Source organism: Delphinapterus leucas, chromosome 1, assembly GCF_059928025.1.
Source record: "Delphinapterus leucas isolate spDelLeu-1000000601 "Yukka" chromosome 1, BTC_Dleu_Yukka2, whole genome shotgun sequence".
Lineage (NCBI taxonomy): Eukaryota > Metazoa > Chordata > Mammalia > Artiodactyla > Monodontidae > Delphinapterus > Delphinapterus leucas.
In genome coordinates this window covers 21013752-21037997 of record NC_143129.1, presented here as the reverse complement: position 1 = coordinate 21037997, position 24246 = coordinate 21013752, and the positions used below count along the sequence as shown (strand labels likewise).

The 24246-nt window shown below is 38.5% G+C and overlaps 1 protein-coding gene across 2 annotated transcripts in view; it reads left to right on the top strand.

Moving 5' to 3' along the window:
* ESRRG (estrogen related receptor gamma) overlaps nucleotides 1-23861 on the top strand; it is a 214696-nt gene extending 190835 nt beyond the window's left edge. For both annotated transcript variants that reach the window (XM_089906828.1, XM_089906823.1), the window contains exons 6-7: nucleotides 10739-11008; nucleotides 23183-23861. In XM_089906828.1, the coding sequence (XP_089762954.1) occupies nucleotides 10739-11008; nucleotides 23183-23427 (515 nt within the window). In that variant the 3' untranslated portion in view covers nucleotides 23428-23861. The remainder of the gene's footprint in view (nucleotides 1-10738; nucleotides 11009-23182) is intronic.
* Nucleotides 23862-24246: the final 385 nt, after the last annotated feature.

Genomic DNA, 24246 nt, shown 5'->3' with positions numbered 1-24246 from the left:
TCATATATATATGAACTCTGTGTAGTTTTATATGTATATAGTATGTATATATATATATATATGTATATAAAACTGAGTTATTTAATGTATATAAATATATATATATTTATCTACTGCAACAGCTTACTCCTATTTTATTCAATATGTGGAATATGCTTTTAGATTCTTCAATATAAGAATATTACGTTATGTCACAAATAACAAAACAAAGTAGCCATGGCTAAGTAGCTATTTATAGATTTCCTTTAATGGTTGAATGTTCCCACGAGAAGCAGTTCATCTTTTTAAAAAAGTTATTACATTCCATGTGGGCAAAAGAAAAACTCACAAAAATTTCTTTTTAATTTAAACTATATTTTGGGGTCAGAAACACAGATTAAACATCAAATATTAGAAATTATAAAGGAAAGTAAAAATGCCAATAATGTGTTGCTTAACAAAAAAAGTTAACCCCAAATTATAGTTGGGATTGTTTTTCCAACAGTTCTAAACAGGATTAGAGGCACATCTCTCTCTTGCTAAACTCTGACAAATGACATACTTTATTAATAACTTATTTGTTAGTTTATTAAAACTTTGGATGGTGAAGAAAAGATATATTTTGATCTGAAAATTTATGTTAGCAAAATTCATCTTGTGTTTCCTCCCATATTTCTATTCTAAATGAAGAATTTTGGTCTCCAAGGGACATAATTTGTGTGCCCATTAATCCAAACTCTCAGCTAAATAGCTACGTACAAAAAATGGTAAAACAAAGTTCACACAAAAATAATGTGAACGGACTACGTGACTTATTAAAAATATTTTTAGCCCTCTGCTTGATTTCCTCAAGGTCCAACTTGATTTTTCTTAACGTAAATGATCCTCCTTCACTTGCCCAGATATTTGCACAGGGCTGGTTCTAGCTATTCTTGTTCCTACAGCAGGTGGAAATGGTTCCCCTTCAAAATTATTACATAAGAATGGCTATACAAACCAGTTTGATAAACCTGAAACACGTCTAAATGGCACTTAAATTACATTAGCACCTACTTGTACAGACACAGTGAAAGGTCATAACCAACGAGTACCATCTTCGCTGTTTGTAAATGTCTTTTTTTTTTTCTTTTAAAGAATGGTAACATTTTTATTTATTTATTTATTTTTATATTTATTTATGGCTGCGTTGGGTCTTCGTTTCTGCGCGAGGGCTTTCTCTAGTTGTGGCAAGCAGGAGCCACTCTTCATCGCGGTGCGCGGGCCTCTCACTGTCGCGGCCTCTCGTTGTGGAGCACAGGCTCCCGACGCGCGCAGGCTCAGTGGTCGTGGCTCACGGGCCTAGTTGCTCCACGGCATGTGGGATCTTCCCGGACCAGGGCTCGAACCCGTGTCCCCTGCATTGGCAGGCGGATTCTCAACCACTGCGCGACCGGGGAAGCCCTGTAAATGTCTAATTTGCTGCTTTAAAGTGGGAAGCCATCTCGCTCCCTTGTTGCTGCCCAATGGCTGTCATGTTGCAGATACCTCTGACAAGTGAGTATTTACTTAGTGAGAACCCATTGTTCTAAAATGAACTGAAAGGGAGATGCCGCATGTGAATGCATTTTTATTGCATTGCCTTTTCTTTGCTGTTTTTGATTTAGGAAGAGGAAACCCATAATGATAAAAAAAAAAAATACAGGATTTCTCAACCTGCTTGCCTTTTTTTTTTTTTTAAAGTGTAGAAAGTGTCTTTATCAGTTACTTGGACTTTACCAAAGCTAGATTTGGAGTCTCCTAACAATTTATGTAAAAACTGTACACATACAGATTTTTACTCCTGCAAGTAGAAAGAAGCAGTGAGCTTTTTCTTTCGTTCCTGACCTAAGTTAGGATTTCAGAGGATTAAAATACCAGCTCCAGATAATAAATTTACACGTTGTCAAAATAATTATACAACTAAGGTAAAGTAGAGAAATTAATTACAGATATTTGTAAATAATAAAAGAAAAAAGTCATGACATTATCACAGAATCTGTTATGAATAGTTGCTTGTAAATATAGGAGGAAGTAGTTAGGCCATATGATTAAAATGTCAACTTTCATTACAAATTAAAAAAGAACTGGCTGAGGTTGAGAAATTTAGGCAGGACTTTATCAGAGTTTAAGTGGCTCCAGAGAAAATCCTATATACTATATAGGCACTTGTAAGCAGAGCTTTTTGTATAATTGGTGCCTTAATAAACGCTTGCTGAATTATGAAAAAAACATTAGGCAGTTGTTTTGTTAAGCATTCAAATATTTTTGTGGAGAGGGAGAGGGACCTGGTATCTGGAATTTTTATTTCTCTGGAATATTATTGCTAGCCTTCCATTCTTGTTGAAAGCCAGTCCGTGAGTTATTAAGGAATTTTCTCTCCATTCATTCCTTGGGATATTTATTAAGCACATGCTATGTGGTAGGCAGTGATGGAGGTGCTGGGGATATAGCAGGGAGCAAAGAAGAGGAGGTCTCCACTGTTAAGAGCTTAGAGATCATGGAACACACTGAGGATACAGATATACCTGTTAGGCAGCACATCATCACACCCACTCCTTTACTTGCTTATGTCTTTACCTTGAGCTCCACTATCCTGTTTTACAACTTACAACTGTCAATGCCCCTGGATGCTACACAGGAACACTGATAAGGACAGTAGGGATGGAAAGAAATGTGTGCACTTGATGTCGGCACTACCAAAAGAGAAAACTTGGTGACAGATCCCTGAAAGGCTAGGAGTGAGGCAGCTGGTGGATGGTGATGCCATTAATCTGGGAAGTAGTGAAGTTGTGGGGTTTGTCATTGGGGTTGGGAAAATGGGCTCAATTTTCAAGGTGTTAAGCCATCTACGGAGGACTTCCCAGGGGAGGATTTTTCAGGAAGTATGGCAGGAAAGGGAGAGAAGGACCACGTAGTGAAAGACATTTCATATTGTGCCAGAGAGTTTCAGTTTTGTCCTTCAGAAGTGGAAGCCAGTAAAGCGTTTTGATCAGCGAATAGCATAATTAGATTTCATATTTGAAAGAATGCTTGAATAGCCACAGGTAGGATGGAAAAAGGAAACACCAGACATAAGGATTTTGGTGTCCCTGTATCCCAAAAGAGAAGATGGGGGCCCAAATCAAAACCATGGAGGAAGAAAAGGAGAGAAAGTGTTGGGTACATTTGGGAGGATGTGTCCAATCAAACACCCATCTTTCCTCCTCTGCATTTACATTCACTTTGATCATTCTTTATGGCGCCTACCTACTTCTCCTCATTGTGCTTTAATCTACTTTTACTAAACTGTAAAGTTATAGAGGGCAGGCATTGTACCATCTCATGGTTCTGAGCACGGTGCTTTACTTATCATAGAGGCACTAAATGTCAGTGGTTACAGTGGAACCATTGGAAACCTAAATAACGTAGGGCTAGACCCAAACTTGTGGAAGATTTTTGCCACCTTCGCATTTTACAGATGAGAAAGCAGGAATCGGAGAAGTTGAGTCACATGTTTAGTTGGTAGCAGAGGTGGCACCCCATGCTAGGTTGACTTACTCCCAACCCAGCGATGTTCATGGGAAGTGCTCACCGATACCCACACAGCCTCGTGCTTCATGTAAGTAGCTCTCAGTTTGTTATTCTGAGTCAGACGGCATTGGAGCTGGAAGATCCTTCAGAGATGTTTGGTCCACATTTCACATTTGACAGATGAAGAGTCAGCTGTGGGTCTGTATTTGTTTGCTGGGGCTGCTATAACAAAGTACCGCAAACTGGATGGGTGAAACAACTGTCTCACAGTTGTCTTCCAGTTCTGGAGGCTGGAAGTCTGAGATCAAGGTGTCTGGAGGCTGGAAGTCTGAGATCAAGGTGTCTGGAGGGTCGGTTCCTTCTGAGCGCCATGAGGAAGGATCTGTTCCATCCCTCTCTTCTAGCTTCGGGTAACCTCCAGCATCCCTTGGCTTGTAGATGGCATTCACCCTGTGTATCTTCACGTTGTTTTCCCTCTGTTTGTGTCTGTCTCTGAGTCTAAATTTCGCCCTTTTTATGAAGTTACAGTCAGATTAGATTAGGACCCACCCTAATGACCTCATCTTAACTTGATCATCTACAAAGACCCTGTTTCCAAATAAGGTCACATTCACAGTCCTGGGAGTTAGGATTCCAACAGCTTTTGGAGGGCCACAAGTCCGCTTACAGCAGGGACCAAGTTAACACCGTTGGTCGTAGCGAGGGTAGAACCATAACCCAGATCCCCCGACCTCAAGGTCACTGCTCCCCACACCAGCCTCTTCCCTCATCTATCACTCCACAGCAGTAAACCCTTAGCTTTTGGGTATTTGACATTATAAGTCTCCTACATACTCTTCAAAAGTCTGTGGAAATGTCTATCAGCCTTATAGATCCCCAAAGTTCAAGACAGAGTTGATTTGTGTTTATTTTGGAGGTTTGACTTTTACATCAAGAATTAGACCCAATTTGATAAAGACTCCTTGGGAATTTCCTGAAGAGGATGGTGCCTGCACATCTGGTGCCCAGGCTGGACTGATTTTCCTTGGACAACTGGTCCATGCCCTGTAATGCACGATGATGATATTTCTTGACCAGTCCCACTGGGGAAAGCAAGGCAGATTCAAGCACAGTTTCTTTTTCTTCCAAATCAGAAATGTTGCTTCAGAATGATGCTTTTCCCTCCTCTGTATCTATCTGATCCCAAAGTGAAACTGACAGTACCCTTTTATAAGATTTTTGTTTTAAGAGTCCTATATTATATGGTGCTGCCTTCCTTTTTTCTTCATGGCCAAACAAATTTAAGTCACATCAAAAAGGAGAGTTTTCCAGGCAGAACTTTCTTGTTTTCAACTAGTACAAAAAAAAAAAAAAAAAAAAAAAGCTTGTAGGAAAAGAAAGCTATTAGATGTCCCTCCTTGAAAGCAGCTTCTCCATCCTCGCCTCCATGCTCCCCCACAATTTGTCTTTCTTCTTGGTTTAGATGAAAGGAGAGAAGTAAAGTTGAGGCCAGGTCAGAAGGAGTTTGGGAAAGACTAAGGGAATTGTTTGCTCCTCTGTAGGCATTCAGAGCGGGTAGGTAAGTGGGACTTGCAAAGAGAAGCTGTACCCTCCCTGTAGATGTTCTCTGTATTCTTATTTTGTATTCTTCTGCCCTCTCTCTGGTCCTTTTTTCAAAGAAGCTTGGCAGTTGTTAAAAACTGCCCACTCACAAAAACAAACCAACAAAAAATTCCTATCATCATTTTGAGGCTTTCCTATGCTACCACCTGGGAATATTTTTCCTTAGCTGCTGTTACACTTTTAATGTTTCCAGCAAGCTGGACTGGGAAATAAGAAACAATTGTTTCTTATGAAAGAAAGCATTTCACCAGTGCCATGGGGGTAGGGGGGAATGTTTCCAGTTTCGGTGCCCTTGCAAACTTATTTGGCTGTTCACATAATCAGTGTGAGTGGCCGGTGGCCAGTCAAAGCTGTCAGCTCGGTGAACGGTGATAATGGTGCCCTGGACTGGTGGATAATACCCGTCCAATTCTGCTCTCTCCTTCTTTAGTTTATCGCAACTGTCCAGATCTTATACTAAACTGTACATAGATGGTGATCAGTTCTCCCACATAGATATAATTTTTGAATCTGAGTTCTGTCTTTCAGATTTTCACATTTGTCCCATGAAGCCACTATTTTAAAATAATGGCTCCATAAAATCTCTGTGAACCCCACTTGGAGTATGAAAACAGAATTAAAGAAACAGCTATCTTACGGAATCCACAAATGTTAAAACAAATGATCAAATTGGGAAGAAAGGAGTGATCCCATTTTTGTCAGTTATTCTTACATTTCACCCAAACCAATTGTTATTGAATCTCAATTATTAACATCTGGGTCAGGCTAACAGGATAAAGGTTCAAAGGGTAGCATTGTATGTATTGTATCTAATGCTTAGGTACTAATATAATAAGGAGATATTACAATATAATAGAGATAATTATTATCATCTTTCATAAAGAAAATGTTTAAAGAAAATGCTGCTGGTAGATCCAAGTGGATATTCCAGCTTTCACTTTGGCACTGGACCATCTGTAGTTGCTTGCCTCTAGCCTCTACTGAGTTCTAGTCCGTGAAGTCCATCTCTATGAAAAAAAAAAAAAAAGAGAAAAAAGGTCTTCATTTATATATATTTTACAAGCCCCAGAGCTGTGTGTTTTGTGAATCATAGAACAAATGATATGTCTGCTGCTATTTGAGAAGAGCAGCTGACTTAAAAAGAGAAAGTTTATCACTAACAAGGCTTATGCATCTGTGCATTTATTGATAACTAAGACCAAATTTTCGTGCTTTTGTTACTCTCTTCTCCCCTAGTTCCTGTCCACACTAGGTTTATTTATATGGGAGAAGAAACATCTAGCTGACGCCATGTTGCTCAGTCAGCTTCTCTCAGCGAACTTCGTTTGTCATCTCAGTGAGTCATTATGACAGAATTATAATTTTAGCATGCTATGCTATTTGCTGAAAAGTGTCCATTTTTAGTGGAACAGAGACCCTACAGTTCAAAAAACTGTGGGCGGGCAAATCAGTGCCATGATTAAGTGATATTAACAGACACCCTGAAGATGTAAAAGCCTTGTTCTGTTTCAAGGAAGCAGCTGAGAAGAAAATGCTTAGCAGGGGTTAAACCCAAATGCCTTCACGGCAGCCTATTTCTGTCAACGCTCTGTTCAGGAAATAAACATTTATGCTTTCTGAAATGAAAGTGTATTTTTGAAGACTAGCCGTCAGATATTTTTTGCCCTTCACACTTTCAAATGCTTAGCCTTTTTTGTAAGTTGACTGCAAAGTGCATCCGTTTGCTGGGCTAAGAAAAAATAAATAAATAAAAGCGGTTGACAAGTGCCATAGCACCACTGTCAACCTCCAAAGTTTCCAGTAGAAGAAGGAAAGAGGGTTGGCACAAAACATGGTTTCTTCCAGCCTATTACTTCAGGGGTACCTGCCTCTTGAGAAGCTTTCCAATCCTTCCAAATGATGTTATGCCCCAGCGTCATCTGGTTTATTTGGAGCACACTGTATTGCAGATAAACACGCTATTTAACTGTGGGTTAAGGTAGCGAGTCATTCTGCCTGCAGAATGCCTGAGATACGTTAAAGGGCACTGATCCTAGGATGGAGATGAAGAGAGATCAGGGTTGTCAGCGATATGCATGGAATGGGCTGGAGCTGGGGAAGAAAAAAGGTGCCATGATACCAGTGTATTTTAAAAAGCTGTAATATGGCTGAACATTTAAAACTATAACCTGTCACACACCAAAGATTAAGATCCTGGGATGTACAAAACATGAAGTTCCAATGACACCACTGCAAAGCATGTTTTATTTCACTTCGGAAGGGGGTTTCTCTCCAAAGATAGCTAAAGGTTATACATGCTGAGGACCTCGAACTTGTAGCCCAAGAGCTATAAAACACCACTAAATGCCCAGTAAAAGCACAAACAAGTAATTATCATTTGGATGCAAGCATGCGTGTGCCAATGGAGCCATAGTGTTTTTAGAAAAGTCCTTAGACTCAGTTTATTAAAATATACATTTTCATCTAGATCTTGGTCACTTAGGTTGTTATACTTTGCTCAGGACTGCTGATAAAATTATCATTTTATCCACGTGTCTTTATGAATGTAACATAGAACTAGCACTCCTCAAGGCCAGGGAGAAATTTTTTGAGGAATTAAAATATCATCTCGATTAGGTATTCAGCCTCCTTAGTGCTCAGGTGAACACAGCTAGCTCATAACAAGGCTGTTTAACAAGGCTGTTATCCAGGCATTTGGGCCGGACAGCTCTTTGTGACAGTTTCTAGATTGCAGAGGTTTGGGAGGAAAGGGTTAAACTGTTGGAATCCAGCTATTTCTAGACCAAGAAGAGATAAAAAAGTCCAGACTTTTTTATATTGTGTAAAGCATGGGTTGTCTTCTTTTCCCTATGGTTTTGCAAAAATTATACCTCCTCTAATCAGCTTGAAATAGACTTGAGGCAATCCAACAGACCTTTTGTGCTATATCCATCTCTATGTGTTCCCCAACCTGCCCCCCCCGCCAAAAGGAGAACCTTTTCTTTACCCTTTTCCTTCTTTTTATTTCATTAAGAATTGAAAGGAAAAGTTTGGTTTACGTACACTCTCACACACACACACACAGAGCCATCCACCTAGAAGAATCAAATTGCAGGATCAACCTAAAAAAATGAAATGTTATTGTTTTTGCTTAATTAAACCCCCAAGAAATGTGTGAAACATTGTTATGGCTGAAAAATTGTTCATTTGTAAATCACAGGGACAAAGGGGACCCCGTGCAACTTTAAAGTTTCCGTGCGCGTAAATGTCGATAGTGCGCCTTCTCCGTCATCAGCACTAAATTCACATTGATGCCTCTTTTCTTCTCCGTATTGATCCTTCCATGAGAACGTAGATTTGTATCTGTTAATTAATGCGTCCTGAAACAGCGTTTGTATTAATCAGGCAGATAAGAAAAATTGGAGGCCTGCATCCTCCTGACAGCCGTAAAAGTGCTGGCCCTGATAAAATCGTGGATGGACCTCAATAAAAAAGTTCCCCCTTCCACTCAATAAACTAATCATCCTGCTTTTAATTATTCGGCAGAAAGATGTGTGGAGATTGGAGAATGTGTAAATCTATTTACTAACAGCAGTGTCTGGGAGGGAGAATAGGGCTGTCACAGGAAGGTGCTGCAGGCTATGCGCTCTGTCCATCTGCTGCAGAAAAACTGCTGCTTGGGAGCCTGAAAAGGAACAAGGAAACGAAGGCAAATGGAAAATACCCATCCCTTTCTGCTCGGAACTTTCTAGATGATTATGTTTTCGTCTGCTTCATTTACAAAAGAAAGTCCTACTCCGTCCCTTTTCTTAGCTTAGATATTTGAATTTGCGTGAAGTCTTTTTCTTGATGGGGGAAATAGAAAAAAAAGAGCAATATTGTTTGTTTGTTTTTTGGTTTGTTTGTTGTAAAACAACCTCAAGAGCAAATGGAACCACACCTACTCAGATTAGATCATTATTCTTCTCTTTTGAATCCCTGTTAAAAGTTGTTACATCTCTAATGCCAAGAGGATGTTTATTAATGTAACCTCACATTGCAATGATAAAAAAAAAAAGAATGGAAAAAAGACATAGCCAGTCTAAAAGAAGATCAGTTAAGTAATATGTAAGCGGCTTGATAAAAAAAATGAAAGAAATGCTTTTTACACAGGCCCTAAGACCCCTTAAGAAAAGCTTGACTTAATCCCTCTTGATGATTTTATTAAACGCTTGTAGTTAATGGTGCCAAATGGCAAACCACTAGTTTTCTCCAGTGGGCCAGCAAGTCATTTCCTTTTCTTTACCATGCTGTAGTTGCTAATATCACAAGTTGCATTATTAATATTTCCTTCCTTTTGTAGAATTATTGGTAGCAGGACCTTAAATCATGGTCCCATTGTCCTCAAAAACCATAGAGATGGTTGGTCACCCTTGGAATTCCTGAGCATAACCTTGGAAATGAAAGTGAAGTTTTAAGAAACATTTCGTTTTTTAGGAAAATGTATGTGGTTGATCATCAGGTTTCTCCACTAAGACTTCCTTTTAGAGTCTGGGTCTAATTCCTCTAAAAGTTAAATATATATCTTTACTCCTAAGTAAGTTTAATTGTACTACTTCATCTTTCCCTCTTGAACCACGTTTTCTTTTTAATTTTTTCTTTTGCTTGTGTTTCCTCGAGTTCAGAAGGGACTTTAGACATCTATGCATAAATACAGACCAGATTTTTGTAAAGGATTGAAGCAGTCATCCAGGTATTTCAGATAAAAATAATATATCATACAGCTGCACTTATGGAATGCATACTATATATTAGTGTTTTGCTGGGTTTTCTTTTATATTTCCCCAAAACAAAAATTAAGGTACAAGGAAATTGTCTTGCTCGAGGTGAAACAGCCAGTAGCTCAGTGGAGCCAGTATTTAAGTTCAGGATCAGGTTCTGCTCATATTCTGTCCATCACACCCTGTTGCCTGCATATTTAACTTTTTTTAATAACTGGATCTTAATATCAAGAATAAATTGTGGCTTCTCTATTTGGTGAGGAGGCCAGGCTACAAAAGATTCTACCCTCTTTTATACCAATAATCACCATTTTAAAAAGGAATTCATGCTAGATATCAGGGGGGCAAAATACCCAGTTAAGAAGGCTCTTTTGGGTGTAAGCATACTCCATACTCACTGTGCTTGTGACTGTTACAGAGAAATGGTTCCAAACTGCACTCTGCTTTGTGGCCTACATTGTTTGTTTTCCTTTATTTGGGGCTTTTGGTTTTTTACTTTCATGGTGTTTATCAATAGTAGTTTTTAGAGATGAGGTAGTTGAAAGTTTGACTCCCTGTAAGACAGTCATGAAGACTTCCCCTAGAAATCAAGTATATTTCAACATTACACAGTAGTTCCTTCTCAAGTGAAAGAAACAAAACTACTTCTTTTCTATTATATTCCTCTCAGCTGTGTCTATAAAACCTTGAGAAAACGCCAACAAGTTGAAGCTGGTTTGTGACTTTTACTTTGCCATTGGCAAAATGATCAGGGGAAATTTTAAGAGTGGCTAATCAAAGCTCAGCATATTTTTGAGCACCGATGCAGAAGACGACTACCGTATGAAACTAGCGTTGTATCATGAAATGATGGCTTTAAAGTAACTCGATCTGCCCATCTTCCCATGCAGGCTTCTCCACGCTGTCCCTGGCGGACCAGATGAGCCTTCTGCAGAGTGCTTGGATGGAAATTTTGATCCTTGGTGTCGTGTACCGATCTCTTTCCTTTGAGGATGAACTTGTCTATGCAGACGATTATATAATGGATGAAGACCAGTCTAAATTAGCAGGCCTTCTTGACCTAAATAATGCTATCCTGCAGCTGGTAAAGAAATACAAGAGCATGAAGCTGGAGAAAGAAGAATTTGTCACCCTCAAAGCAATCGCTCTTGCTAATTCAGGTTGGCATATTGACAATGGCCCGTTGTTACATTTTCTAATATGTCAGTTTTACCCCTTCCCTTAACTTCTTTCTTCTTCAGGGATTTGCTAGACCCAGTTGTAAATTCTGAGGCAGCAAAATTATAGTCATTGTAGCTTTCTAGTGAAAAGTTAGAAGAAAAGAACTATCAACTTAAAGGGAATTATTTTTATTTTGTTTGTTTATTAAAAGCTGTGACACTTCTACCACCTAATTCACTTACTAACATGAACCATGGCACAGCAAAGACTCATGTGCATGTGGTGTAAATGGACACTGAGGACCAAATTAGCTCCTGTGTCTTGTTTGCACAAGAGAAAATAAGTGTGAGTTACAAATACAAATCATTCCCCCGCTCCCCCAAAATGCAAATTTTGTATTTGGAATAATATATGTAGTGTTGCCTTTCACTTTGGTTATCAGAGAATACTCTGTTTTCTTCCATTCTGGAATTCTCTAAAAGTCAAGTTCTGCTGAAGGAGTATTTCCCTCAAGGGTATTACCTATGCAGTAAGGGTTAAGAATTATGAGAATAAATTGGTCTTTACATGAGAACTGAAATGTACTAAAATAGGGAGCAACCTCTGATAAGTAAAAATCGTTGGTGCTTTGTTGTTTTTCCCTTTGTGCCTCTCCTGATGCCTGATTGTGGTCTTAAGTCTCTCTTAGCATTTGCATAAAGTCCAGGATAGATCCCTCCTTAATGACGAGCTGATCTTTAGATACCTGCATGTCAATAACACGCTCTGATGCTATGTACCATTGACAGTCACACCGTGCCCCTCCATCTGCTTTTGTTTTGACCCTATCTTTGAACTTTATCTTGGTTGCCGGCCAGTAGTTTTCCCTTTAATTACAAGAAGGAAACTGTCAATAAAATCTGTTAAATGGGATGCAATGAGTGGCTTGAATGGGCGGACGGCTATTTGTTCAAATTCTGCAGCATTCAAGGTATTGACAGTTTGTTTTCTGGGGCCATATGTGACGATCAATCTCAGACTGGGCTCAGCCGCGCTGAAAAATGAAAAACCAGATTGCTTTTGCTTACTTGTGGATGACGACTTTGTGATTTGGCGTGGTCCTAGTGAGATGAGACCTTCTGCCCAAATTGCCCCCATGAGAGCCAGGAATGCGTGACTGTTTTTAGAAATAATTTTTAATTGATTTTGTAATTAACAGTTCATCTACAATATTGATGCATGAATCCTTGGACTGATAGGAGGGGGATTGTTTTCAACAATGAAGTTGTACTTTCCTATTTGTCTTCATGATGGCATTTAGCATTTCACACTTTTAATGGCGAATGTACCCCTCTTCCTTATAACACCATTCACTTCTCGCTTACTCCCCTGTGAAACTGTAAAATATGATTCTGTGTGACAAATGGCATCGTTGTCACAAACCCTGAGGAACCCCGTGCCCTGCTCTCTGGAAAACCAAAGTGGGAGATGGGATAGAGATTTTCTGAGAATTTATTAGCTTGCGTGGACTTCCCATTAGAGCGCCTCTCATAATTAGATGAAAGATTTTGCAGTGATGGTTTGGGAAGAATTTTTATTTGGAAACCATATAGTGATTCTAATGTAAAACATTTACTTGGTTAATTATTTTTAAAATGAAGCCAGTGTGTTTTATATCTTTCGTGTCTCAAATTGCTTTTTGTGAATTATTAATTAATCATGAATGCTGAGCAATGCTAAAACTTTATCGTCAAAATTGCTAAAATTCTATACTTTTGGATGTTAGACGTATACTTTATGGCTATGGATTATTATTTAGTTTACCTGAATTAATTAGTAGCAGCATTTCTGTTGCTGCTGTTTAGAAGTATAATCATTAATGTTTTTATATAGAGATATTTGTATTCCACATTCTCTGCTGTGAGGCAGAGGAGGTGACCTACTTTCAAGCAATGACTGGTGATTAAAAAGTTTATAGAACTAGTCAGTTTATTTTTCTTGTAATAACAGCCAGAAATAGTCAAACAAACCCTCTCTTTTTTTCTAGCATAGTATTCTGTAGCATTTTTTTTTCTTAAAAATTTCTCCACCTCACAAAATTCTCCTGTAAGTAATTCTAACATTTTTTCAGCGTCTCAATACCAAGGAAAATTAATTGAATCAGAGTCCATAATAAAGGAGTAACAACGAAGTCCTATAGGGACTATTTTAATGTCTAAATTGTGCCACCTCTCCTGTGCTGTATAAATATGGCCTTTCATCCAGCCAACCTGCAAGCCCCACCATTTTACCTTGGGATAAACCACTCAGAAAGGCATTTTGTTTGAGACTGTCAATATGATGCTATTTTATTCCATTTTTTTACCGTTATTTGGAGGACAGCAATAAAGTTGCAGATTCAGTCTTGCCGGGAACCTGTGTTTCTTAAGCTGCTCAAACACAGCAATATGAAAATATTTTAATGCTTTTCGTAAACATACCAAAAAGCTTGTAGATTTTCTTTCAGTATTTAGAAATTTTAGATTAACATAAGAGACTTTTGGCGGAGAAAAAAAAAAAACCTACTTTAGTGTGATTTATATAAGTACCTCAGCGTTCCCCGTATGGCTGTAGGTGTAAACAACCATTGTCTCATTAATCTAAATTTCAGCTTATTTTAAACATCTGTCTTTATTCAATAATTATAAATGTTGTGCTTATGCTTGGGAAACAGGGAATTGGCTTCCTGATAATGGCTGTCATATTTTTTGTAGCTATGTTTCTGTCACATATGAATTCAGGAATATTTATAACACCAGAAAACCATTGGAAGTGTATTCCCTATCTTCAGGTATATAGCCAAAAAAACCAATATATCATGAGCTAATACTGTAATTATCACATTCAGATCTTTGAAAACCCTAAATAATTGTTCCACTGATTTTTGAAGGTAAGAAACTAACTGACTCACCTAAACTACACATTCTCTATTTTGGAGTGCCAACAGCCTTTTGAGAAATACTGCATCCCCGATACATCTCTGTGGGACTGAATTTAAAGAGGAAAATCTAGGTCACAATTTTAACATTGTCATTGTAAGGCCCCGGCTTTCCCACACGTACACCAAGAGGTTTAGACTAATCTCTAAAATTCTTTCCATTTGGGGAATTCTATGATTCTAGAATTAATTTTATGTCTTTATGGGAAAATATAGTGAAATATTACTGCCAGCATTTTGGGTAAGATTATAGCACTTGGTTCTGTTCTCTCAATTGGTTCTATTGATTCTTATGTCTAAAATTTGTTTGAAACTATTATCACTGGCCCCAAGGTAATATACTCACCTTTACATAGTGGAAGATGAAAAGCAGTTTAAGATTAAGAATTGCTTTTAGTCCGATCATTCTCTTTGGCTTAAGACACAAGACCTTCAACTCCATAGCTGCCCCTCACAACCCGACTGCTGCCACCCCAGACCCACCCCCAACCTAGAGCCCTGTGAGCCCAGCCCATGTGAGAATAGATAGAATCTACATATTTAAGTTGAGTTTTCTTTTTACTTCCGCATAGTACCTCTGGAGTAATAGCATCTATTGATATAAAGCTGCAAATAATATTTTGGTCATCAATTTTAAATCATCAGTCATTATGCTCATCTCATGACAGTATTTTGTTCTCAAGGACAAATGGTATATGTGCAGAATGTGGTGTAATTTCAAGGGATTAAAAAGTCTGTGATTTCTGTCGGGGAGTGGAATGGGGGCCGTATTTAATCAGCATATTTGGACCCGCATACAAGTTTGGACTAGTGTTCCTCAATCTTATTTCATTCTCTCTCCTCTTAGGGTAGGCTTTTTCGATACGTTTTTCCTAATAGGTCCCCAATGAAGTATTAATATCACAGATATACAATGCATCTGTTTATGTACTGCGTATATGTGATTTTTACCCAAAAAAAGAGGGTTTTTTCTACTCTCCAATTCCAAATGTCACCTCCTTTGAGAATGCATGGTTTATCCACGTAACTGTTTTCTTCTCTGTAAAATGAGGCAGATGAATTTAATAACATCTAACATCTCCTAACTGGCCTAAAATTTTAATCTCAGTTACTTTTAAGAGAGGGTGGTGAGTTTGGTCTTATATTTTGCGTGTGGCTTGGTCGTATATTTTGTGTGTGGTGTGTGTGTTTGTGCTAAATTGGTAATATAGAAATATTAACATCTTCACGGATCTAAACAACCAGTTTAAAAGTAAAAACACCTCTTCAGTTCTTTAGTAGCTACTGGGCCCTCAAACAATTTTACTGAAATTTGGAGTTTGCTGATTTGATACTCAGGAGATAGTTTTAGCTATTGGTCAAGAGATTATCCTTTTTTAGAATCTTTCTGTAGACATTTCTGTTTTAGTTTTCAGCCTCTGCTGGGGAATCTCTTTTGATTTCCACAGCATGCCTGTTTGGGTAGACATATCCAGTATCATTTTACAGGTAATGGAAGTGAGCTGATAAAGATATGTGGCTGCTTTGAGGCAGAGGGCTGGACCCTCAGTCCCTTGCTATCAATAAGCTATTAATATTTCTATTTCACAAATAATGTGTATACCATGTCTTTAAAAGGGTCAATGAATAAGACGTTAGCCAGTGCAATTTCACATCTGCCACCCTAAATTAGTATTTTAAGTTTAGTTTAGAATTTTGTCCCCAGTTCCTTTATCTTGCTGTCTTCATGGAGCTATAGTGGTAGAAAACCACTCAGGAAAGTGACAAAAAGAATCGAAAACAAAATGTTTACCAGATTATAACATTTTTTAAGGAATGAATACGGATAGGTCCTTTGTGGCAGGTAGAAATTTATTCTTAACTTTTACCCAAACCAGTATCTTATTCTATAAGATAAATAAGAAATCAGAATTATGCCTTTCCATCTCCTAGTCTGCTTCTCTTTGGTTTTTGCTCAAATCAGTCATCACTGCTTGAATTATTTTAATTTTATTTTAGATGATATATCTGGGAAGTGGATTGTTTTTTAATTTAATGCAACCCTTACATTTCATGCACACCGTGATATTTCAAAACTTTATGTAGAAAATAAGGCTGGTTCCTGAACGTTTCTTAGCATGCTCAATGATCACTATGCCTTTATATAACATGGGAAATATTTGCTACGAGTACCTCTGTGCTTCCATCCTGCATTATAAGCACATAAAATGCTCTATAGTTGCTTTATTTCTAGGAGTTGACATAATATAGCACTATTTCATGTATAGGTCTTAAGATAATGAGCAATCTGTTATAAAAGATCATTGGCATAGTGCAGAGCATTTAGGATGTTGTGAAAGGTTGAAATATTTACCACCCAAGCTGGTATCAAGATTCACTTCTTGGGTGTCATTGTCTTTATCACTTCTAGTAACAGGAGTTAGAAAGTTCTAGAAAAGTGTAAGATACTGGAGGGAGAGGGAAGGTCTTGAGTACTTGCAGCGTAATAGAAAAGACCTAGCAGGGAAATTATGTGAGGTCAACAGAACAAACAACAATAATTTGGGATTCGAGAGGGAAGCCTGGAGGAAAGGAACTATGGGCCACGAGGGTTTTCTGTGATTCAACATTTTATATAAATACAGTAGGAGAGTGATTTGTGTGATTGATATAAATGTAAGAGAAAGCAGACTTGATAGCCAGAGCAAGAAATGAGGAAAAAAGTCCTCCAAAAAAAAAAAAAAAAAAGTGTGTCTCAGTGGAAAGCTGTAAAATCAGAAGTCCTATTTTTCTCACCATGGTTAGGCACAAAATCAGAATTATTATGTCTATTTCCAATATTAGAATTATGACTTCTCTGGGTTAGAAAAGGCCTAAAAGATTTTATGATCCAACACCCTACTTGATATATGAACAGGTTCCTTGGTGTTTCTGACAAGTGTTTCTGTAGTCTTGATAGGAATTCTGCTCAACTCACTACTTTCTAGAAGGGACCCTTTCATCAAGTTTCTCACTACCTCTCTCTCTAGCTCTCTCACCATTTTAATAAAAACACAGATTAAAACGCACACACATACAAAACGAAATGTGTGCCTTAATAAGTGTATTAGTTCCTCTAACAGATCACCACATCTTGGTGGCTCTAAACCACGCTTATTTATTCTCCCACAGTTCAGGAGGTCAGTGGCCCATGATCAGTTTCACCAGGTTAATGACAAGGTGTGGACAGGGCCACTCTCCCTCTGGAGGCTCTAGGGGAGAATCTGATACCTGGCCTTTTCCAGCTTCTACTGTGGTGTTCCTTGCATCCCTTGGCGCATGGCGCCTTCCTGCATCTTCAGAGCCAGGCCTGTACCATTTTGCTTCATTGGCGACACTGCCTTCTTTTTCCTTTTCCTCCCTCTTATAAGGACACTTTTGATTTCACTGAAGGCCCACCTGGATAATCTAGGATACTGTTCCCATATCAAGATCCTAAATCACAGCTGCAAAGTCCGTTTTGCCACACGAGGTAACATTTAGGTTGCAGGGTTGGACTACCCAGATATCTTTGGGACCATTTTGCTGCCTACCACAATGAATATATAAGCAACGTCAAGAAATATAACTTTGCATCTGTCCCAGTCGCTCTCCCTTCCCTTCTCACAAAAGTAACCCCTATCCTCTCCTGACTTTTATAGTCATCACTTCTGTATGTTTTATAGTGGTTTTGTTACTAAATGTATATCCCCAGACACGATAGTTTAATCTTGCCCTTTAAAAAACATTGTTTTCTCCTTATGGATTTTTAAAGTCTCCTTTACTCTAAAAGTTCCTCTTTAAGTTTTTGTGTTCTTATAGTTTATCTATTGCAAAAGCCAGGGCATTTGCCCTGCACAGTTCCCCAGAGTCTGGACTTTGCAGTTTATATCCTCTAGGGGCGGCTCATCATGTTTCTCTGCCCTTTGTATCTTGTGCAAACCAGCAACTGGATCCAAAGGGCTTAATCAGTTTCAGTTTCTAGACCTACAGGTGGGGTGCTGTTCTTTGGGAGACATGTAATGTCTGGTTGTCTCACTTTTTGTGATGTTAGCAGCCACTGGTACTCATTCCTTAAATCCGTGGTGATTTGTAATTTTAACCTTTCTTTTTTCATTCAGTAGTTGGGATACTTATACACAGAGATGCTTTCTCTCCTCTCTTATTTGGTTACCAGTGATACAGACTGAATGGGAAATGTGGGATAAATGCTTGATTATTTCTGTTTATTCACCAGTCTTCAAGATAAGGAATCAGCACCCTATCTTTTTTTAATGTCATTATAAAGACATGTATTTAAACATAATCAATAGATTTCAATCAATTGTAATTGTAATTCTTTTTAAAGTTTAAATTGTCCCATTTGAGTCAGCGGGAACCTCTTCAAGTCAGCGTCTGGAATCTTTTTGAATGACGTAATAGTTGTACATACTCTCCTTCCTATTTATTCTGACAAGGTGTTCATATTCATCCTAAATGTTTCCTGATTGGGGCCTGGAATCTGATTACAACTTGGGTGCTACTGGTACCTAATACTGCATACCTGGGTTGGCCGTGCTTCCTGAACCCCTTCAGTGGAAACAGAGCTAGGAATGCAGACACACACACTATAATCCTGATTGTGTGTGTGTGTGTGTGTGTGTGTGTGTGTGTGTCTTTTGGGGATATCTTGTTACTTAGTTTTTTGGTAAGTGTTTTCTATGGATTTTTAATTTTGCCATCTAGTTGCTCTTTTTTTTTTTTTTTTTTTTGCGGTACACGGGCCTCTCACTGTTGTGGCCTCTGCCGTTGCGGAGCACAGGCTCCGGACGCGCAGGCTCAGCGGCCATGGCTCACGGGCCCAGCCGCTCCGCGGCATGTGGGATCTTCCCGGACCGGGGCATGAACCCATGTCCCTTGCATCGGCAGGCGGACTCTCAACCATGGCGCCATCAGGGAAGCCCGCTCTGTTCTTTTATGTGCAGATTTGGAGAGATTAAAAGTTTTAGCTGTCACCACTGCCATCCTCCTGGAATACAGTTTACTGATTTTTAATCAAAACTTTATGATTGGCACCTTTTTGAAAACGTTAAGTTTGACTATCTATGTTAATCAAGAGCCATTGTGCCATGACAGTCAACCAGGGTTCTTCAGTATCTCATCTGATTGTAACTGAGAAGATCACTGTTTTAGACTCCCTATAATTGTATATAAAAGTGGGGAGACGCAAATTATCTTTTAGAGAATAGACTTTTGCTCACTTCTCTGTCTTTTTCATCGTATTGTGTTTCATTCCTTTGGTGATTAGAGTCACGTCGGCTGTATCGTTACTGCCCCTCTTGATGTAGGCAGCTTACTAACACTAAGGAAAATCAACATCTGTGTCCCACACAAAAGGTTACTCTGAGTGTTGGTTTATAATATGTACCAGATTTGACTCTGAATATGCTTTATTTATGTCTAATATTCAATTCCGTCCTCAAAATAAGATTTGGCATCATTGAGAAAATAGTGCCAAGAATGAGCTACAATTCCTGAAGACAGTTCCTAAACAGAGCGTGGGCATTCTGGAGTAGCTTTACGTATTGCCACAGTAATGGATAATTTTACCATAGAGAAGGGCAGTGCCTTATTCCAGGTGAGAAGTAAAAACAAAATCTTCTTTTGCAACGGCTCTAAGTATCACTGAATTTTGCGGCTATTGGTATAAGGATATTTAGCTGTCTTCCCAGAGTAAGTGATCTGAGCTAGACATGTCCCTTTAGGGTCGTACTTCATGGAGGAAAATATTGGAATTGAACAAAAGGGTTCTATTTTATTATTAGATGTTGAAACTTAATATATGGGTGACACTATACGTATCATTGGAACTTTGGTAATCTTTTGGAATCTTGATCATTTTAGAATAGCATTTGTTTGTCTTATTGTCTAGTTTAGTGATTCAACCCTGGCTTGACCATAGGATCACCTAGATTTTAAAAAATACCGATGTCCTGCATCCAGTCCAATTTTCTGATTTAATAAGTCTGGGCTTGGACCCAGAAATCCTAGGTTTTTTTTCTTTCTTAACAACTCACTCGGTGTTTTTAATGTTCAGCTTTGCACTGTCCGGTTAGTTCATAAACCTGTGATTTCCATTATTAAGTTTAGCTGGTTCCCATTAGCACAAATACTGGGAAAATTTCCTTTAAAACATAAAGTTAAAAAAAAACCCAGTACCAACAACTAGAGTTAAATAATTATATAAAGTAATGCCAGTTCTACTGAGCTTTGCATAAATGTATAAATTTAGCCCGAAGAACAAAACAGAGATTAAAGCCACAGAGCCAGAACTTGAACTAGGATCCTTAATGGAGATTAATATTTTCTTCAGCAGTCTGCCAGCTGAATCATGGTCTAATTAAATAGTTCAGATCTAGTGAGTTTGCATTTAAAGTATTAGCAGCTCCGAGAATGGGTAAAGCTAAAATGAGTTAGAATCTTTTCTGTAAATGGGAAGTTAAATTATCATAGTAATTTGATTAAATCATTTTTAAATCTCTCAAGCTAAATCACCGCCTTTGAAGAATAGTTTGAAGTCTTAATTGCTGTTTGTGAGCATATCTCTCTGCTATTTGTTCTCGCCTCATTTCCTGTGACATCCTATAATATATCTCCCGCCAGGCAAGAGCAGTGGGGAAGGCAGGACTTGGAGTCGGGGCTGAGGTGACCGTACTTCAAAGCATTTCAAGACCTGCCATGTCGAAGAAAGAAAGTTATCCTATATTGTTTCAGTAGTTAGAACCAGGACCAAAGGATGGAAGTTAGAGGCAGATTTGGGAAAATATGAAGAGGACACTTCTAACAAGTAGTTCTGTCCCTTGTTAAGTAGAATGCTCTCCATGTAGCTGGCAATGTCTTTATTAGAAATGTTGTAGGAAAGATTCTTGCTGAAGACGCAAAGTTGAATGAGATGAGCTTAAGAGGACGATTTCAGTTCTTTAAAAAAAAAAAAAAAAAAGGAAATACCATGTCCAGTGTTATAAATTCTGGCTGCACACTTTGATTCAAAGACACCAGAGTTTAAGCCTACTCTGACACTTCCTAGCAGCCACTTGCCTTGCAGGACTGTTGGGAGATGAATGAGGCAATGTTCATAAAATGCTTATCAGAGGCGTCACCCAAAACAGGTACTTAAGAAATGGTATATTTATTATATTTATTCTGCTTTTAAAATTTTTTTTTCTTTTTCTCTTTCTTTATTTTTTTTTTTTTAATTTTTTGGCCACACTGCACAGCATGCGGGGTCTTAGTTCCCTGACCAGGGATCAAACCCGTACCTCCTGCAGTGGAAGCACAGAGTCTTAACCACTGGGTGGTCATGGAAGTCCCTATTCTGCTTTTTAAAATCAGTATATTTATTCTGCTTTTTAAAAAATCAATCTGTTTGGAAAACCGCTATTTTGATTTAATTTTATCTGTAAAGACTGCAGTTCCTTTTTTCCTCATCCATTTCTTCCCCACTGTTTCCACTTAGAGTGTTAACTTTTAGTCCCCAGATAGGTTGGGTGAGTCCACTTCATCCCGGTTCCCTTATGTACAAAGGTCAATCTTCTGTGTATCTAAGCACTCACCGTTACTGTGTGTCCATGTCCACCATTTTCCCCTGACAGTATTTAAGTGCAAACATAGAAATAACAAATATCAGAGCATGTTGTTGTCACCTCTGTGACTGTTTTTTTGTCACTTTCATTACCGCCCCCTTAGACAACTTTGGAAATTCCGTGTGCTTGTTTCTAAGAGAAGACACACAGGAAGTGGATGGATTTGCTCTGCTGAAAGGAACCAGATTGCAGGAAAGCCTAGGTAGAAACAGTCCATCGGAAAGGCCAGGGTTCATGTTGGAGAATGTCTGGAGTTCCACTCCAGGACACCACTGTCAACGTTTCCCACCTAGAAGAATTCCTTCTTTTGGCCCCACCAGGCAGGAATCGAGTCTTGAGCAGTAAACCCTTATAAGTAACTATATTCCAGAATATTCAAAACTCTTTTAAAGAAATGTGTTATTAACCACCTCATGTAAATGGTGGTCAATTCGCCAATGATGTGATGAAACGATTTTAAAATGACCATGTTAAAAAAAAAAAGCAGTAAAGAAAATACGAAGAAGTTTTAAAAACCTTTATTGGTTATAGCCGTTGATCTTTTAAGTACCTTGCCGTAATTTTTTTAATCGTATGTTTAGCTACTTGATTTTAAATTACATTTCCTCTCTCTTTTGGGGCATGTGATCTGATATTTGAATGATATGAAAGATTAGGCTAGGTACATATATCTCAGAGCTCTGCATTCTCAGAGAACTAGAATTATTAAACATGAAGAATCCCCCAAAGACGCCGTTATGTGTAATTAACAGATAAACTGTCATCAGAATCAATAAAACGTGCTAAATGATTCAAACTTGTATATAATTAAGTGTCTGTTTTAGAACTGGAACTGTAACTTTTATTTTTTCCCCACATCTCACATTTCTCGCAAGAATAATTGCGGCAACCCTGTTAACCCTTTCCTTGCTTGACTGAATTAGATTTTTAAATTAGTCACTTAAGGGCGAAGTTCACCTTCACAAATGTGAAAAGTATTTCAGAATTCATTAATCTAAAGTCTGCAGAGAAGCAGGCTATGTCAGGATGTTTTAATGAACTGTTAAGAGTACACTAAAACTTCTAAAGAGATGAGCAATGTATTGTGATTTCTGTACAGTCTACAGCTGAGCATAATGTTAGATTCGGTGTGTTTACATGGAGTTCTTAAAATTTTGGTTATCAACTTTTTTTTTCCCCTTTTGGGACACATGGGCTTTTTGAGCACAAGGTCTGAATTTTACACAACGCTACATAGAATAATTTTTTAATAGATGGCCTTTTATAATTGAATGAATGAATAAATACACGAATGAGGTAATGAATAAAACAGCCAAGACTGTTATCTGTTAAAGTGTTCACTTGCTCAGTCTCAGGAGGAAAGAAACCCACATGTTTGAAATAAAGGCTTTTTGTAGTAATTCCCGTGTTCTAAGCCAGTATTGTAAATTATCTACTGCAGTGAAATTTAGAAAAATAAAATGGAGATTTTGGAAATGTGAGCGTCTCTGAACAAATCACAGTGTAGAGAAGTTCAGTAATAAGGTTTAAGTTTCATAACTCGAATCAACGTATTTTTTATTATTGTTAATATTGTTTATCTTTTTGGCCTTGTACAGACTCCATGCACATAGAAGACGTCGAAGCCGTTCAGAAGCTTCAGGATGTCTTACATGAGGCCTTGCAGGATTATGAGGCCGGCCAGCACATGGAAGACCCTCGCAGGGCCGGTAAGATGCTGATGACGCTGCCGCTCCTGAGGCAGACCTCTACCAAGGCCGTGCAGCATTTCTACAACATCAAACTGGAAGGCAAAGTCCCCATGCACAAACTTTTTTTGGAAATGCTGGAGGCCAAGGTCTGACTAAAAGCTTCCCCAGGCACCCTATCCTGCACGCCGAAAAAGGGAAAAATAAACCCAAGAGTGATGTCAAAAAAACTTAGAGTTTAGTTAACAACATCAAAAATCAAGTAAGACTGCACTGATAGTTTAGCAGCAAGACTATGAAGCAGCTTTCAGATTCCTCTGTATCCTCCTGATGAGTTTTTTTCTACCTTAATCTCATCTTTTCTCCGTTTCTTTTGCTCTTTATTTTTTTTTTCTCCCGCCCTATTCTCTTTCTCCTTCGTTTCTTGCTTCCTTCATTGCTGGTTCCCCACTCTCTCCTTTCCTTCCTTCCTTCCTTCCCTCCCACCCTCCTTCCTTTCTTCTACTTTCCGCCCTCTTTTCTCATTCTTCCCCTTTCTTTTAAATTTTAATAGCTCTGCTTATAAGAAAATGTTGCTGCCTTTCCTTTCTTTTCCTTTCCGTCCCTCCCTCCCTTCCTCCTTCCTCCTTCCTTCCTTCCTTCTTTCCTTCCTTCCGTCTTTCCTTCTGCTGCTGAACTTTTCAAAGAAGTCTCTAATTGGAGAGTGATGGAAGCCAGCCCTGCCAAAGGATGGAGATCCATAATATGGATACCAGTGAACTTCTTGTGAACCATAACATCCCCAATGACTAAGGAATCAAAGAGAGAGAACCATGGTACCTAAGAGTACAGTGCAACATACACAAATTGACTGAGTGCAGTATTAGATTCCACTGGAGCAGCCTCTAATTAGACGACTTAAGCAACGTTGCATCGGCTGCTTCTTATCATTGCTTTTCCATCTAGATCAGTTACAGCCATTTGATTCCTTAATT